Raw genomic sequence first — 19,753 nt, forward strand, 5'->3', positions numbered from 1 at the left:
ACCATATGCCACATGGGTTTTATTGTAAAAATAACAGCTATGTTTATTTTAAGAAGATTGCATAAAAAGAAACTAAATATTTGTCTTGGTATACTCTATTTGTTTATTATGCATAACATAGACTTTTTGTATTTTGCTGTTATATATTTTTTCTAGTTATAAAAAAAATATTTTATAAAATCCCATATTGTGTGCCTAAACCTTCTTGGGTCTTTCAAATATTCCATTTGCATATCAGTTCATGGGGGTGCACTATAAGAAGAATCCTGAAATCAAAATCAACTTTTTGAAAGTTAAAATTTTGCTGGCCAAATACACTAAACTTCTCAAAAAGAGTTGCAACCAAAATCAATTCAGAAAATGTGATGATAAAAACTTTCTGTTTAAGATAAAAAATACATACTCTTTCGAAATGTCTTTTAAAGTAATTCCTAGGAAATGAAGAAAGTTAAAGTTATTTCTCTATGGGGGCGCCTGGGTGGCTCAGTAGGTTAAGCCTCTGCCTTCAGCTCAGGCCATGATCTCAGGGTCCTGGGATGGAGCCTTGCATCAGAAGCCTGCTTCCCCCTCCCCCTCTGCCTGCCTCTCTGCCTACTTGTGATCTCTCTCTCTCTTTCTCTCTCTCTCTCTGTCAAATAAATAATAAATAAAATCTTAAAAAAAAAAAAAAAAGATAGTTCCCTATGACATTAGTTATAACCCCGAGTCCCTTTTGACCTGCAGACCAAAATTCTTCATTCCTGGGGGAATCACTGTTCTCAAATCTAGTCTAGGCCCTTGTTCATCAACCTTGTTTTTTCCCTCTAACATAATTCCAACTAACTTCCTACTCTTAAGTGACCCTTCTATTCCTTGCCAATAAAAAGAACAGGTAAGAGAATACAGTACATCAAAAGAGATAAGCATACGAATATTACATACTGTGTGAGAGCAAGTATTTCCAAAATAAATGCATATTCTAAATCTTCCTACATCAAACGTAGATTTGCAAAGTCAGGCCATGCATGATTAGAAATGCTGAAGGCATACCTCTACAGTGGTTCATGCTTTTGAGATTTCAAATTATAACAGCATCCCATTTTTACAAGGCGTTACTAGAATATTCTCCAATGTGTATATTAGATTTCTTTATAGAGACAGTCATGTTCCTACAAGCCATAAATTTAATAAATCACCAGATATATAACTTTCATTCTCACATTTACATTACCAAGTATTTTATGGAGCAATTTTCTTAGTCATAGCAGTGAGACTGTTCAATAATATAAATAAATAAATAAGTACTATTTCAACATAAAACCCTTAACTCTAAAAGGAAATAACTAGACTGGAGTGTCACAAGAATACAATCCACTATTAAAGAGAACTCAGTTATCAGGAGGGTCTATCTTAGATTGCCTCTATGAAGGTTTATTACGAGTAGTATCAGAAGGACTTTATTTTAACAAGCATTGCAAAAGCCAAGGATGGTTATGGCTGGGTTCTAGTGCAGAGAGAAAGAGGATGAAAAGCCTAATATACCACAATGCTGAAATCATTATTATAAATAACTGGTACACTTACATCAAATTTTCATATATTTTCAACAGAAACCTGAAATACAGAATCTGACAGTCTCAGGCACAGAATTTCTTGTTGAGACCTGTTGCTGTGAGTTAACAGTGCCAGGCCTATGTGTTCCCAGGGATTTTTAGGCTTATATTAAAAAACAAAATCCATTGTAAGGAAAACCGGACCGTAAGGTGTAAAGGATAGTTTGAAATAACGAGATAGTTGAGTGATCCAATGAAAAAAACCTTCAAGCAATATTTGAGAATATTCTAAGTTAGCACACAGCTATTTTAGCTTAATCAACACATTCCATAAATCTCTACTGTGGAAACGTAGATATTCACCTTATTCTTGAGGGAAGAAAAACACTAGAAGGCATTAGAAAAGTCTGTAGTTGGTAAGCTGTAAGTTATATTACAGTCTTTTTGTTGGTATATTATTTAAAGAATTATATTGAATTCCAGGTTGACATGTTAAGCGATGAGAGAAAATAATCCAAATTTTAAAGAAATAAGTACTACAAATGTTCTATTTGCCATTTAATAAAGTTTATTTTAGTATAGAAAATATTACTGATTTTAAAATGCAAAGTCTCAATATGTTAGGAGTTCACAACTAATGAAACTATTGACCTTAATAGAACATTTCTAAAATAAAATCTTTCTGAAGGTGTAATTTATTATTCCAATTATCTCCAAGATATGTGTTAGCCTTCTCAGCCCAGCGTACCAAGTATGGTGTGTGTATCCATGCCTCTGTGTGTTTCCCAAGTGAACAATGCTGAGATTTCCTAAAGTTTGCTTATAAATTTCAGAAGGAGCATCTGAAATATACAGTAACTGGAAAGTCAAATTATCCACATGTTGAGCCACTAAATAAAATATTTGTCCTCAAAATTGTTTAAGAAGGCACATCAGGTAGAAGAAGATAGTTCATGAAGTCCAATCAATAAGGAGACTGACTAAATGAAGTACAAAAAATATTATAATGGATCCTTTTGCTCTTTGAAATCAATGGCAGTAACCTTCATTTAGAAAGAATGTGTGTCTGAGCAATAACATGCAGCAATATTTCTCAAGCTGCTAAAATGAAAAGAGCTCAGAGGCAGGCTTCTCTCCATGTAGCTATATTATATTTCTGTTCTTTCTTTTCCGCTATGGAGGCAGGAGAATTGCCTTAACCACTTCAGAAATGCCATGCCTTCTTCCCGTCAGAGGAAATGAAGGCCATGGCATTGATGCTAAAACATATATGATAATTACAAATGAGCATCAGGGGCAGATGGGGGCTTTTAGCTGCTTAATGACTAGGTCAATTATTAGTGAACTAAATATGCCAGCTTCTCAGTGAAAATAGATATTTTTACTTAATCCCACACTGAAATATGCACCATCTTTTATGCCTGTATATTCCTAAATACATGAAGTGATTCCATATGTCAAATTAAAAATACATATTCTTATTTTAGTATGAAAAACAATTACAATGTTGTAAATGTTAGCACCAATAGAATCATCAATCTACCTTTATAAGCTGTATCTTCTTGCTGCTATTAAAAGCAGCAAGAAGATACCTTTCTTTCTCTTTCTTTCTTTCTTTCTTTCTTTCTTTCTTTCTTTCTTTCTTTCTTTCTCTCTTTCTTTCTTCCTTTCTTCTTTTTAAATTTGAGTAACCTAATTAATCATTCTCCCCAGAAGGGTTGGTTTGTTTGTTTTTAGAGGTTTTATTTATTTATTTGAGACAGACACAGAGGCAGATAGGGAGAGAGAACAGGAGTAGGGAAGAGAGGGTGAAGCAGGCTTGATCCCAAAGATCTGAAGTGTCTGCCTTTTGGCTCAGGTCAAGATCCCATGGTCTGGGGTCAAGCATAGGCTTCCCTGCTCAGCAGGGAGTCTGCTTCTCCCTCTCCCTCTGACTCCCGACCCCCAAATTCCCTCCCTCCCTCCTTCCCTCCCTCTTTCTTTCTTTTTTTCCTCTCTCTTTTTTCTTCCTTTCTCTCTCTCAAATAAATAAATAAATAAATCTTTTAAAAAAGTGAAAAAAAATTCCATTGGGAGGTCTGGGACTTCTGCCGTAGTTAAAAATATGTGTGCCCACGTTTTGAAATAGCTAGGATCCTTTCTAAATTGATTATGTTATATAAAAATCATATTTAACACAATCTAATAGTTTTGAAGATAGCAATATGGGTATGAAAGCATTTTTTTTCCTATATTTATCCTGCAAAGAGGACATTTAAAATAAATCTCTGAGAGTTTGTGCATTTAGCCTGTTTTAGCTTATTTTGATATTTCCAACATTACTGAGACAATATTAAAAATATTAAATAAACTGCTTAAACATCTTTTTAGTGCTTACTTTACCGAATGATTTGCATAATTAAAAAGTTAATTGCTTTGTTTCTACAACCTTTAGGAGGCATGGGACCAACTCCAGAAGCAGGCTGCTAAAGCTGTATTTTCTTATGCATATGCATTATTCCATGGAGTGAAGCACCCTCCCAGCCTTGGCAGAGGGTGCAGTTAAGGTATGTGTGTGTGTGTGTGCGTGTGTGTGTGTGTGTGTGTGTGTGTGTGTGTAGAATGAACTACCAATGAGATACAAGCATAAGGAACAGAATTATCAAGTACAACCAGTGAATAAAGCACCTGGTATTAACCCTTACCTTATTTTGAGTACTGTATTTCATCAAACAGCTCATGATATTGAGTCTATTATTCTGTTATTATTATGACAAGAAAAACATCTATTAGGCTTTTCCTGATTTTTATGATATAAAAACTTGACTATTTCACTTATGATCCCAGATCTCAACATTTCTGTCAAGGCACTATTTAAAGTGGTTTTCAATGATGAAATATAATACTGCTTTTCCAAAATTACAAAAAACAGACGTTGTGTTTTATAAATCACACAATAAAAAGTGGGATTCTCTTAATGTCCCTGAAAAATAGGCTTAAGAAATGGCTTTTCTGCCTTAGATAATGACACAAGATCAATGATTTGCTCAAAACTACATAATAAATGAATGCTTCCATTAAATATAAAATAAAACTAATCTACTTAAAGATGCTTTTAAAATAGAAGTAATTATCATAGCTGCAATAGGTTTAATGAACTTTAAATGCAGTAGTGCAAATATAGCCCTGTGGCGCTAATAGCAAAAAGCAAGGATGATAAATAATAATAACTCCTATGTATTGAGCACCTAGTGTTATTAGTTATTAACCACGATTTTGCATATCTTCTTCCCGGTATCATCATCTATAAAAAGGCCGATAATATTACCTTCCTCAGTGATTCTACAAAGCAAATGAATATGTAGAATCTTCAGGTTAGCACTAATGTACTATAAAAGTATTAGTTTATTATTTCAATTTACCTTATCTTTTTATCATTTATTTTTAGATACTTAATAAGGATACTATTTCATCATTCCAATAAACTTTAATGTAGATATAATACCCACTTTATGGTAAATTGTTCTTTTCTGGTGTTTCTCACTTTGTGTGTCTATGAGCGAGCAGGAGTGAATAAGTCTATAATTCATTTGTCTCTGACATTTGAGATACTTCATGATGACCTCCCTTTAAAATCCCTTTAGCCCTTTATGCTTGAATTGTATTGTAATTGGGTTGTTCTGCACTATACTCTGAAAATTATCTCAAATACTCCATAAAAGTTGATTTCTACATTTATAAATATATTTGGCTTAATTAGCAGCATAAGTAGAAAAGTGAATAAGAGCTATGAATCGGTGCCTAATTAGCAGAATCTATCCATCCTCTGATTGGCGATCATCCTTTACAAAGTTTTTCTCACTGCCATGAATATTTGAGAGACATCTGTAATATCAGAGTTTTAAGAACTGTTCTGCTGCTGGGCACTGAATGATCTTTAATAATTATTTGATGAATATCTCTGTGAGTTACTGGTTTCTGTCATTTACCACTCTTTCACAATCAATCCAGGAAAATATATGCAGGCCTCTTAAAGACAAGCTACTTAGCTGCAGAAAATAAATCTGAAACAATTAATAAGTTTTCCTTGTCTGTGGTTTTCACAGAATTATATTATAAATATTGGCAGTTATTCACAATACATAGAGAGCCATTTGCTCTTATCTTTAAAAACCAATATGGATTTCAAAAGGGGCCAGGAAAAAACTTACCTTTTGGGCAAAACATGTGAGGCCACTGAATATTTTTGTAGGCAAGAAAACAATCATGCACTTACTAAATATTATGAACACAATAGTTTGACATGGAAAAGAAAAAGCTGTAGAACCAGAAAAAACAGTGAAATGTATATAAACAATTGAACATAGTAGAGTAGTAACTTGATATAATTTTGTTAAATGCTGACTACCTAAAAATATATGTTCAGGTATAACTGCACAACAACCTTTTAAGGAAGATAGGAGTGTAACTATTATAATTCTTGTTCCCATTTTTAAGTGAGTGAGATATGTGTATTGATCCAGGTTCCTTTCCTGAAAATGTGGTGGAGCTTGAACAAAGACTTGAACTTCTGGCATTAGTTCTTTTGATATATAAATATAACATATAATATTGACATATATAATTATTATATAGTATTATTATGTATTATGTCTTATAACAGAAGAATTAAGTTAGAGTTAAGAAGGACATTTTAAAATTGAACATTTATAATACAGACTTTTCTAAAAGCTACCTCAAAAGGAATACAGAACTTGGTAGTCTAAAAAAACTCACATATAATGACTTTCGGTATAGAAAATGAATCACTTGATCCTCAAAATGTCACAGATGAGATATTACAAGGGAGAAAATGCATATGGGATGGTGAAGTTGGGAAAGATAAAGATATAAGGTTATTAGAATGCATAAAATAATAAAAATGTGAAACCTCAGAGTCAGTCTGTGGGACAGTCCTCTAATCCTCCTTCAGGAATGAAGGAGGAATTCAGAGAATGTCGGAGAAATTCAGAACTTTTCATTTGGGTAAAGAAGAGTAATGTATTTTCCCTAATATTTTCCCTAGTATTTTCAAAGACTTAAAAAGAAAAAAAAAAAAAGGCTAAGTAATCAAGTCAAAAGTCCTGCACTTTGTGCTCTGAAATGAAATGTAGTTACATAAGAAAAACACACATGGGGACCACTAAACCCATGGACAATTGATAGAACTAATTTAATAGCTAGTTGATCCTGAGGACATAGGTAATACCGAGACCTGGGCTACAAAAGAAAAGCATGTGGGTTTGATTTCACAAAAGAGGATAAAAACAGTCTGGGACTGAAATAGGCAAGAATTAGATTCTAGAACCTCATTATTCTGGGAGAAAGACATGAACCAATGTTGTCCAGGAGACTAGAAGTGCCTCTCAGAATTGAATTCTGAAAGAACTAGTGAAGGCTGAACACAATTGATCACACTGAATGAAGGGGAGGAAGCTCAAGGCGAAGAACTCTGATAAAATATGGTTCTGTGTGAACATGTTGCTTCCAATCACCTGTTTAAAGATGATGTATGGTTAACATTGTGCCGACTAAAGTAAAGGGGGAAAAGAAGCACTAGTCCCTAAAACTCGATTTCCTCCAAGTATTTGTATAATTGAAGATTGAATTTATTTTAGGTAAGAATCATCCGAGAAATTATGAGTATAGAAATACCAATGTTGAAAATTACGTATCACTCCGGGAGATGTTTTTGATACACAGTGTTAAGTGTCAGGTGTCACCCACTGGAGAGGAACAGCAAGATAACTGCTGAGGTAAACAATAGATCTGATGAAAAACTGGCTGAATGTTTAGGTCATGCAAAGACACCTTATAGAATGAACTAGAAGCAAGGAGAGGAATGAAGTCTGGCTATATAAACATGCTTAAAGCTGATAATGAAAAAATGATTTACATATTTTAAGAAAAATATGAAAATCCTTAAGAGATGACCTTAAAGGGAAAACAAACAACAATAACAACAAACACAAGTTAGGGACCCAGGATCTCAGTTGGTGCCCAGTCCTAAAAGATGCCCTGAATCTAGGGAACCAAAGCAATCTCTTTTTCAGGACATGATCCATTCAGCGGTGGATGTGTTTCAGCAGGCTTCATCCGGTCTCCATGGGTCTGGATGAAGCCCCTCCCTCTTCTGATTACACCCTCACCAGGCAATCTTTTAAGAGATACGCTGATTTGCCTTGGATCTCTTTAGAGTTAAAGAGTACCTTCTGAGAGAAGACGCAGGAATATCCCTATTTTTGAATGGGATATTCTGCTCAAAATTTGATAAACGGATGCTCAACTTTGAAATCAGGGTCTTGTAATATTGTTGAAAATTGGTCTTGGCTCTGTATAATTCTGTGCACTGATAAAATTTTGATTCTTGGATTAAGGGGGAAAAATTGCCAGGTGGCTCCTAGAGTCCATCTGGCAACCAGACAGGTAGTCTTTTCTTGGCATACCCTACATTCCCATACTCTCTATTCAAAGCTTCAGGACAACGGAGGGTGCATATGCCAAGCCAAAAAATGATTATGTCTAGCGATTTCTGATAAACCAAATAAGTGTATGTGTGATTAACTTGGAGTTGCATTTTTATTTGGAAATTATTATGCAGAATTGCTTAGATCATCTTGCACTGGAAGGGACAAGTTTTATCAATAAAGTCCCTATTCATAATTCCTACTAAGCAACAATGAACACAGAGAAAGAATAAATTTATGTGACATTGATGGTTGACCTTCCTTAGATAAAAACAACATCAAAAGTAGCATCTGCCTGGCAAATCATTATTAGTAACTCTTTACACATAACATATTTGGAGGCATTTCTTCCCTTTCATGGTGTACTAGCTGTGGTAAGCATTTTTGTCATTACATTTCTGTGGTGTTGTTTACATATAAAATAGCCTGGATTTGGAGAGTCCTTATACTAAGTTGTTTGAATTTATTTCTCAAGTAAATTATCTTTTCATTATTTTCTGTTTTGAAGCACATCTATTTGCACAGTATTACCAATCACTGATAACACTCTTACACTGTCAGGAATCTTATAATTACAAAATAAAAATTTTTGATGATAACCAGGAAAATGTTATTATGGGATTTCAACAAAAATACAATTAGTCAGACACCATATAAATTTCAAGACAGTGAGATGGACAAATGATGGCCCCGTATACAGTGAAATATAAAAGTGATATTAGAGGCAAAATCTAATTTAAAGGAGTAATTGATATATCACTCAAGGAAATATAATACAACCTGTTACATAGAAATTTCAGACCCTGTAGTACTTTCAGTAAATTTTGTAAAAATAAAACAATAATTCTGAACAATGGGAGCATAAGATAATTAGAAATTCATTAAGGGGCACCTGGGTGGCTTAGTTGGTTGAGCATCCAACTCTTGGTTTTGGCTCAGGTCATGATCTCAGGGTTAGGAGATCGAGCCTCATGTTGGGCTCCATGCTCAGCACAGAGTCTGCTAGGGGATTCTCTCCCTCTGCCCCTCCCTCCTCTCTCTCTTAAATAAATAACCTTAAAAAAATTCATTAAGATTGGTGTCAAGGGATGCAACAACCATACCCCTGTCTTTGATAATGACATTATAATGAACTTATTTGACCTGAAAAAACATTCTCAAGTGTGTTTTGACACTATACTTCCTGGTCTTCAGTTTTCTCAGTAGTCTCACTTCTACTAAATCCCTATCAGAGACATTGGGCCCTAAGACCATATAATTGAATTCAACAATTTTTTTGGATATCTGTGTGTAGGGATTATTCCAGTTATATCATGCTAAGCTCAACAAGGCAAAGAATCTGTCCTCAAACAGCTTACAGCGTCATTGGAGAGAAGAATGTAAAGAACAACCATCTTGGGGCACCTGGGTGGCTCAGTGGGTTAAGCTTCTGCCTTCGGCTCAGGTCATGATCTCAGGGTCCTGGGATGGAGCTCTGCATCTGGCTCTCTGCTCAGCAGGGAGCCTGCTTCCCCCTCTTTCTCTGCCTGCCTCTCTGCCTCTTTGTGATCTCTCTTTTTCTGTCAAATAAATAAATAAAATCTTTAAAAAAAAAAAAAAGAAGAAGAACAATCATCTCTCTCAGTTGGGTCTTCTAGTTCTTTTTCTTATCAAGGTCTGCAAGATCCGGTATCTGCTTTCTTCATCTCTGTATCACTGGATGTTTGATAATTCCTACTTTCCTAATTCTAAATTTCCCCTCAACCTGCCACAGCTTATTTTTGCCTTTAAAAAATATCATTCACAGGCACCTTCACTGTAACTTACTTCTCCAAGATTCTTTTATATTTCAATATTTTTATTTCATGTTGGGTATCATGTCTTCTCAGTGGCATCTGCTTCACTGATGGTCTCACTGTTCCCAAGATTTCATAATCACCAGGGTGCTAGTGACTCCAAAAGCTATATTTCTGTGATTTATGTATACTCTCTAGTTTCAGAGGACATTTTCAATGGTCTGCTTGATACTGTCTGATTTTTTTCAAAAGTACTTTAAAGTTCACATGTCTTAATCAGATTAATTCTCCTGGAAATGGAAATTCTTACCATTTTTCCCAACGTGGTAAAACAGCACCACTGTTTCCCCGCCCTCTCAAGTTGATCTCCTTGACATCATTCACTATTCTTTGTAACTATACCCATACTTTTCTTATCAAATCCCTACTTATCCATTCTTCAGAGTCTGGCTGTGGTTTTTCATATCCTCAGCTCATCATCTTGTGGTTGTGGTAGCTTTTAACTTCTCCATAGAGGCTCCCATGCCTTTACTTTTAAATATCTACATCTGTACATGTCATGCTCTACCATGATTTTCAAATGCTTAGGAGGCAGAGAGCATGTCTCATTAACCTTTGGATCCTTCATGGGAATTTGCATAGAGTAAATGCTCAGCAAATGGTTACTGAACAAAATGAATTCTCAGAGTATTCCAAACTCCCTGTTCATTGTACACAATTTTCAGTTATGACTGCTATGACCTTTTGCTACAAATGCTGGGCTGGTGAAATTCAGTCTCATACTGAATAAAAACAATGGGCATAATTCAGTCTACACTCTATGGCTCATAGGAATGCATCTTCAGAGAAGCTTACCAGGCTCAGATCATATGCGGGTCCCCTCATTACCTTATCAACATAGATGGTGAGCATTTGAGAGCAGAAATAAAATTGTAAGACATATTTTATGACACAAATGAACACATAGACTGTTGTTAAACAGCAGGTTACTGTTCTACCATCTTTTATTACCAATACATTTTATAGCACTCACCACAGTTTCATTTGAACACCCAATAACAAAAATTGTGGGGTTTTTTTGGATTGTCGTATTTTAGCAGTTGAAAATCTGTTTAAAGAAAGCATTTAAATTTGCATGTGTTTCAAATATATCCTCATTTTGTAATAAACTTATAATTCTACTTCCTGAACAGTAATGAGAAGGCATGCAAAATAATAAGAGTAATGTCAAAACAAAACAAAAACAAAAACAAAATCAACATGCATAAATTAAGTAAAAACTTACCAGAAACAAGATTTAAAAACAAGGCAAACCTATTGTCTATATTTCAGATAGAAAGGGAATATGACATAAAGACAAATACCCATGAACTTAACTTGAATCTTAAGACAGCAATCACAAAAACAATTTGCAGCCACAACACAAGAAATGCATTAGTTTTGCAAAAATAAAACTAATCTAATCCGATCTTCTGTAATCTACTCTAATCACCTTCTTAATTTAAGTAATATAATTGGTCTTCTGAAAAGAAATGACAATAAATTCAAAAGATTATTTACAGGCCCTTTTTAAGTTTGAAAGACCTTATTTAAATCACACATATTTTAATTAATTATCCGTGTTTATAAGCAGAAAGAGAAGAAAGACATAAAATTAATCTGTTCTGTAGTTTCAACCTGGCTTTAGTGTGTGCTGCCAATTTCATCACTGATAAATTCTAGAGTTTTTGAAGTAATTATGTTTAGCAACAAGAACATGCAAGGAAAGATAAAGAAAAGAAAAAACAATAACTTGATTAGAAAAATTAAACAAATAATTTCACTTTACCTGGCTTACCATAAAACCTCCAGACCAATTTAATTATTATTTTTACATGACATAGAAGATGGGTAGGTAGAAAAAGGAGGTACAATGCAGACACCATTTTAAGGCCTTCTTCCAGTCCAAGACATTGTTTATAATGTAAAAATTTCAATAAGTGCATTTAAAATCATTTCATCTATAGAGTTTTCCTCTCTCTTCTCTGTTCTTTACACTGCTCTGAACTTCTCTAAAGAGTTTTCCCCTTTTCACACTGTAGTGAATTTACTGAAATCACAGTTGTATCTCCACAACATAAGGAGTTGCACCATCGAAGCAGAGATGGTTTCTCATTCTCTTCAACTTCTTCAGAGAGCCTTGGTCATACTTTATTTTCAAGACATATTTGTTGAATCAAAGGAATAACCACAGATTTGTTAGTATATAATTAACCCATTAAATAAGAGCCAGGAATAATACTATCCTGCTGTACTTAAGAAGATAATGCTTTTCTTAAAAAAAAAAAAAAAAAAGGTATGTGCTATGATGAGTGCTGTGAAGTGTGTAAACCTGGCGATTCACAGACCTGTACCCCTGGGGATAAAAATATATGTTTATAAAAAATAAAATTAAAAAAAAAATCCCTGCAGTAGAAGAGTTAACAATTCCTCAATGAGGAATATTGAAGTGAAGCAGTGTCTCATTAAATAAACTATCCTCTGAGGTTGAGGGCTGATGACACCTGAAAAGACAAGTTCTAGTGTTTCTTTACCATGCAAAAGATGCGTAAGAGTGTTGTTATATTTCAGCAACATCAAAATTGTTACACATATCCAGAAAAAAGTCAGAGAAGGAATGGAAGTACATAGTCTTTTGGCAAAAAAGAATGCAAAAAACATGGAGAGGATACCCTAACTAAAGAAGGAGCTAAACATAGAATGCATTATCTAACAAGTGTGCTGAAATTCGGATGAGCAAATGATTCAAGAGTCTGGAGGCAACAAAGAAACTAACTGACCTCTATAGTCACTTTGAGATTTGATGAGAGCTCATTCCATCGTCAAATGTCATAAGGGTTCAGCAGAATGATCTAGTTTTAAAGGACCAGATTAGAATAAAAAGGATAATATGGCCACACATTTTTATCAGTGTTAATTATTAATACTGAGATTAAAAAAGAAAGGGCTGAGAGTTTGGTAAGCATACTAATTGGACACTTTTTTTAGCTTGTTTTCCCTGTTTCTGAGAATATTTCTCAGTGGTTCGAAGGAAAACATGCACCTGAAGGATATACGCTTAACTGCAACACTGAGCATAAATGTAACAACATTAAAAAGTGAGAAAAGAATATAGGAAGGTAATAACGGCTTCTCCCCACCTTGAATGACAAAGGACAGAAAGAGTAGGGTTCATTCCGTCCTCTTGCCAGAGGACAGAATCTTCTTTTTCCTTCATTTCACATCCTTGATATATTTAAACATATCTGCTCCTTGGTGTTACCCCTTGATGCGCCACAAAAATGACAAATTGACTAAAAGGTATCCAAGGTGAGAATATCGTTCTTACCAATAATTTTAGAATTGCTATCTTTGTGAGACTAAACATTTTACTTATTTATTTTTTATTAACATATAATGTATTGTTTGTTTCAAGGGTACAGGTCTGTGAATCACCGTGAGACAAAACATTTTCATGATGCTTTCATGACTAAGCTATTCTGTTATGTCAAATTTACCTGAAGTTAATAATAATCAATATTATTTATCATTACTATTTGTATAATAGTAAATAATTCTACCACCAATGAATATGGGGAATTATTACGACTCATTATTTATTTATAAATTATTAGGTGTTATTATCTCATTCAGTTGCTTCCACAATAATAAGGTTTATTATTGAAGGAAGTGGGGCTAAGTGAGGTCAGAAAACTGCACTGCCAGGAAGAGGAAAAACCAGGATTCAAACCAATGATATTAGATTTCAAAGCCTGGTTTTTAAACCACTATACTCTATCCACAACATTGTCTCTTCCCTAGAATAGTATCTTCTTTGGATTCTTTTAAACTGTGCTGCTCATTTACTGGAAAGCTGTTGCACCATATCTTTATTGGAGACAGCCTCTGTAATCTCTTTCTGTCTCTAATCACCATGAAGAAGCAGAAGTGAGTAAAGTCCTCCAGAAGTCAGGGAGGGGGGCATGTGGACTTGGGGATACTTGGGAGGCACAAACCCTTGTCACAGAGAAGTAGAAAAGTACTACTTCTAGAAAAGTTCTACTTCTAGAAAGGTAGAAAATTCAGTCCACCTCTGGCAATAAAGTGGCAGGCTGAAAAGCAGAACCATGCAAATGAATCCTTTCCAGGGTATGTGAGTCTCTTCCTGCAGAAATTTAAAAAAAGGAGGGGGGTGCATTTGCAGGGCATTTGTTTTGAGGCATTAAACTTATGCTATTAAGAAGTGTTTGAGCATCTTTGGAAAGATGGAAGACACAACCTTGCGACTTAATTCAATCTAACTGAAAACAAGCTAACAGTGACTAGGTGGCAGGACCTTAAAAGTGACTGTTGGAAACTGGGTAGGTGGGAGAAAGGTAGAGAGAGAGCCCTTTATCCCACACAAAGTTATTAGTCTAGTCTCCATTCTCATTACCTTTGGTCATATAAAAATGGTACTTCATTTCCAATTTCAATTATACACATGTATTTTTTTAAATTTTTAAATTTTTATTTAAATTCAATTAATTAACATATAATTTATTATTAGTTTCAGAGGTAGAGTTCAGTGATTCGTCAGTCTTATATAATACCCAGTGCTCATTACATCACGTGCCCTCTTTAATGTCTATCACCCAATTATCCTATCCCCACTCCTGCCCCCTCCAGCAACCCTTAGTATTTCTGAAAGCAATGTGAAAAGTCCACGGCAGATACAAAATGAGTTTGTGATAAACTGTACCGTGGTTTAATACTCAAAAACAGTGTGCTCTAAATAATACTGAACACATGTGGAATGAGGAGAATGAATGAAACAATGACTAAGCCTAACTTACATATTTCTGAAAAAGTAAGAAAGTTTGGAATTGGGGGGCTCAGAAATATTAGTGTATAAAAATCAAAATTATCTTTTAAATATCTGAGAAAACCAAGAGACATAAAATTAATTAGGCATTTTAGAGTGGCCAAATTTTTTAACTCATTTAACTTTTTAAAATCTGCCCAAAGCTCTGTTTCTGATTTGGAGAGTAAAACATCTAAGGAAAATTGGATATAAAGAAAAAAATCACAGATTGTTGGATTTGAGTAAGATTTTAGAGTTAATTCTGTTAACCACCTTATAGATGATCAGAAGCAGATCCAGAAGGAAAAAGTGAGCTACCCAATCCTAAAGGCAAAATTGGGATTGGAGGTCAAATGGGGTGCTTCCTTTATCTGAAGTTTTAAACACTGTATATGGTTACAGTACACATAGCAAAGCCAAATTGGACTTGCAAAGGTAATTCAGGGGGTAACTGAGAAGAATAAGTAGACTATGGCATGAAGTCAAAGGTCAATTGTCAAGTAACAATAGATCTAAAGAAACTGTTGAATACCACTCCAAGAGAAAATCTGAAGACAACTGCATGATGTAGACAAAGGCAAGCTCTTGCATAGTCAATTTATGCCCTTAATGTGATGATGTTTTTAAACAATATTTGTTTTTCACTTGAATTATGAATTCATTGTAATAGGTTTCAATTGTTTTAATATTTGCATTATCAAATATTTTATCATTACTCAACTTCCTGTCATGAACCCCATATTTTAAAATATCTTATCCCTTTGGCTCAGGTCATGATCTCTGGATTGTGAGATTTAGCCCTGCATCAGGCTCCATGCTAAGCATGGAGCCTGCTTAAAATTCTACCTCTCCTTCTCCCTCTGCCCGCTCCCAATAATATATAATAAAATAAAATATCCTATCCCATTAAGTGTATTTTATTCAAATAATAAATGACTAATTTCCCCAATCTTATCAAAAGATCAACACGAGATCATCATAATATTGATAATAATTCATGAAGAGCAAAGAAAAATATATTAGTGATGTTTTTCATGAATTAATGTCTAATTCATAACAAATTCTTGAAATATTTTTAATGACATCATTTCCATTACTGTTTTCCAGAGACCCATGGATGTAAGTACCTGGATCTGGAATTATTAAAATGGTGGGACTCATTCTAATTATTAGATTCAGGTTTTATGAAATTATGTTGATTCTTATAGTGTATTCTTTTTCCTAAGCTGATAAGAGAATAAAACCTCATTCATCATTTGGCAGTAAGGTGGGTTGGAATGTAGGATAAAGCTTATTATAAAGCTTATTAATCCACAGGCCCTCTTTATGAAATTGTGTTTATTATGCTAAAGTATGAGAAGCAAATAAAAGCTTTTGAAGAACATAAGAGTATTTCACTGCCTCTCTACTTAAATTTTCCTTCTAGTTATTTTAGTTATTTTTAGTTACTTCCTCACTTCAGCATCTATGACAACTTATTTTTATCATTAGCTGTTCTAACACATACCCAGGTAGCATCATGACGTTGGAATGTTTTATTATTGCACTGGAAATTATCCTCTAAACTTTACAATGGAAGTTAATCCAAAAAATCAGTTTTAACTGCATTGCTCACATAGGTTAAAATTCAAGGAAAATATTTGAGGTAATAATAATTAGGAACTAAGACAGCATCCAAAATTGTATTTTCATGGAAAATCCAATACAAATCCTGATTAAAACCTAACCAAGCAAAACGCTGCAGATTACCTGGATTCCAATTAAATGCGACAAATGAATACTTGACAGATTTCAATTCCAATTCTATTTATGTCAGAATGACCCATTAATATTGAAGATAAAATTACCAGAATTCAAGCAACACAATTGTACTTTATGGCTAGATAGTAGTCTGAAAACTTGGACCCAACAAAACTTATTCAAATAACAACTACTGCATTTGGATCACCCAAAGTGAATCACATCTCCTTCTGTCATTACCTATAGATCAGGGCTAACATGAATCGCAGCTAACAGATGACAACTGATTATATAAAACTGAATTTCAAGTGTCAGTCACATACAAAATCAGAAAAATCAGTTCTATTATGATAGTCTTTGCTGTTAACAAGACTAAAAACATGGTTATAAAAAATAACTAAAAGCCTTACTTGGCAAATGTTTCTCAGCAACTTTCTAGTTTCTTAACAAGTTCACCTGTTAAGTTTTCCATCTATGTTTCCTAAAAAGTAACCGATATGTGTTTACCATATATAATTATGTTTGTTCCTTGTCATTTCTTACTTATATTAAAGGTGTTGAATCCACTTAAACTCAAAAAACAGAAAAATAACATTAAAAGGTGAATATAATGACAATGATACAAAGTCCTTTCTGTTAATATAGCTGACATCTAAAAATCAAGACTTAATTGTACATTATGTTGTTTATTGTGAGATACTTTTTAAAACACAAATAAAGCTATCATATCATCAAAAGGTAATCACAGGTATAGGAATGTCCTTAGATCAATTCTGCCTTCCTAGGTATGTGTGTGTATCTAATATTATTGTAGTATTTTAATTTTTACTTTTGTGCAAAGCATTTCAATCATATTTGCCTTAGAAATATATTCATCAGCAATGCAATTCATACCAAAATTTTTATAGTCATTTAAATAGATACTAAAAAAACTTAATTCTTAAAAACCACATCAAGCTCCCATCCACATAAGCATACACCACCATACACACAGATAAGCATGCCTTTATAGCCATAAGGCAAAATGCCATTTGAACTCTGGATTATTAATCAAGAGGGATATCAATCATCAGACCCTGATATCATATCTTTTCACCCAGATAACAGTGTGGAAAAATAATTATTTAACATGATTTAGTTTAGCCATAATTTCACTTGGGGTCATTTATAGTCTATTACTAAGACTGGATTTTAATATTCATAGGTAAACTTCAAGAAAATCAGACTTTTCCTGCATTAATATGCTCTATTTGCATACCATCACTAAAGAAACTGGTATATAACAGAAAGTTGGTATGTCTTATTTCACTTGGGGGATGGGATGGTGAAAGACAAATCCATTTCAAGTTTTCACTAGAGATAAAATGCGTGATTCCCCTTCCTTCCCCTACATATAACCAAATCTCTTTTTACACTTGAAATAATAATACAATTGATATAAACTTTACCATTCCATTATTTCACACAAGCCTGCTCCTCAGGCATTTACTTATAACCTGAAATCCAAAAAAATATGTCATTTAATTGTTTTGGGGAACATAAGCAAGTGTGAAAAGATTTATAAATACTATTTGCAATCTAACTTTATAACTTAAAAGAAAGTGTATAGGAGGCCAATTTTTGTGGTCCTCATGAGAATCATTTCACAACAGGATAGGAACATATAGAACTAAAATTTGCTTTCTTCTTTTTACCTTGTACAAAAATGAAAGAAAAAAAAAACACGATGTATACTTAAATGAGAAGGGAGTTCTTATAGGATTTACAATACATTTCTGGAGAATAAGATAACACTGTTCTCCCTGTTTGACTCCATTTCAGCTATCACTCAAAAAGAGAGGTTCACAAATGCTTTAATAAATACCTAGGAAAAGAAAGAGCAAGGTGTTTTTATTGTCATTTCCTTTCACTAAGGCTGGACAATTGCATTTGAAGAAATAGTTGCATGACAAAAATGAATAGAAGAAAACAATAACACAAGACCTTTCTCAGTGGCTATTGTTTAGGTATTATGAATTAATTTAGTTTTTTTTTTTTTTTTCATAGCAGGTACTACTCTGATTTATTTGGAAATGTGTTTATTTCTGACAGGCTATTTTAAAATGATGGTGCAAGTTCGGTGAATTTTATCTGTAAGGTTATGTTCCTTTATTTGGCATCTGTCCTTTAGTAAATATTTATTTTTTTAGATAAAATAGTTTTAGTGTCAGCTATTTTATTTGGGTTTTAGACTGACCCTTGCAAGTTTACTTATTATGGCTCACTAGCGTGATTATGTGTGTGGATGCTGTGTTTGCCCCTACCATTTTCCATATGCTCTGCCTCACCAACACTGCCATCCGGCGTGGTCCTTTCATAGTTGTCCTCTGGGAGTGGAAGGGCACCCAGCCTTGGCCCTGATGAACTCTTACTGCTTGGTGTCTCTGACTCCTCCAGCCCGCTGTCATAGCAACTCTGCAGTGACCCCTGATGTGGGTCCTGAGGCTGACTCACAACAGAAAACGTCACTCTACGAAATGGCTGCAAAAGAAAAGATTCTGAATGTCACTAAAATATAAGATTGTAAATGATCTTATTAAAAAACACATACATTACATACATCAAGGATTACTGACGACTAATTCAATACAAAATGCTTAGAGATGTTGAAAGCTATTTGGTTAACTGCATTATCTGAGGCAAGGCCTAGAACTTAGATTTTATTATGGAGAAAAAAAAAAAAAAAAACAAGAAATTCCCCTTCTGAAACAGAGATAAGAAAATGGCAATTTCACTAAAAAACACATTTAAATCTATGTTAGTACCACATAGTCAACCTTCTTCTGTTCTGTAGTCGTCACTTCAAATATGCTTTTCACAATAGACTCTATAAAAACAAGTGTCACTGATTTGGGAAGGCAATAAATATTGAAGTAATCATTTCAAGAATTCATTTTTTAAAACTTCAGCTTTAAAAACTTTGTCTATATGATATAAACGACTGTTCCGACAGGTGCATTAAACTATTTAAGGTACAAGTGATAAATAGGAATTTAGATGCAGTGCTAGAAAACAGGAATATATTTCTTACTCCAGTCATACTAAAAACTGTAAAGGTGGTATTAAAATAATAGATAAACCTTTCTTTAACCAGGGAATACAGAATAAACCAAAAAGCTTAATTGTATGCGCTTATGACTGCTTACAGTTTGTTCAGAAACAAAAAGTTACATCATGTACTGTCTTTAAATTGTATCTTTAAAGTGTTGTATATTTTTATCCAGTTGGATCTCACAATTTACTATGGTACTGAAGTCGGCTGCACTGAAGATTTACTATGTGTGGAATTTACAGATTATTGTAACTACAAAATAAATTGAA

General features: G+C 33.9%; 1 protein-coding gene across 2 annotated transcripts in view; it reads right to left on the reverse strand.

The window, feature by feature from the left end:
- Positions 1–19,753, reverse strand: part of LOC111149292 (protocadherin 7) — a 431,882-nt gene that overhangs the window by 219,752 nt on the left and 192,377 nt on the right. The window contains exon 2 of one of the 2 annotated variants that reach the window (XM_022506280.1): positions 18,697–18,913. In XM_022506280.1, the coding sequence (XP_022361988.1) occupies positions 18,697–18,913 (217 nt within the window). The remainder of the gene's footprint in view (positions 1–18,696; positions 18,914–19,753) is intronic. The other variant, XM_022506281.1, reaches the window with a different exon arrangement.

Source organism: Enhydra lutris, unplaced genomic scaffold, assembly GCF_002288905.1.
Source record: "Enhydra lutris kenyoni isolate GAN:26980312 unplaced genomic scaffold, ASM228890v2 scaffoldscaffold21, whole genome shotgun sequence".
NCBI lineage: Eukaryota > Metazoa > Chordata > Mammalia > Carnivora > Mustelidae > Enhydra > Enhydra lutris.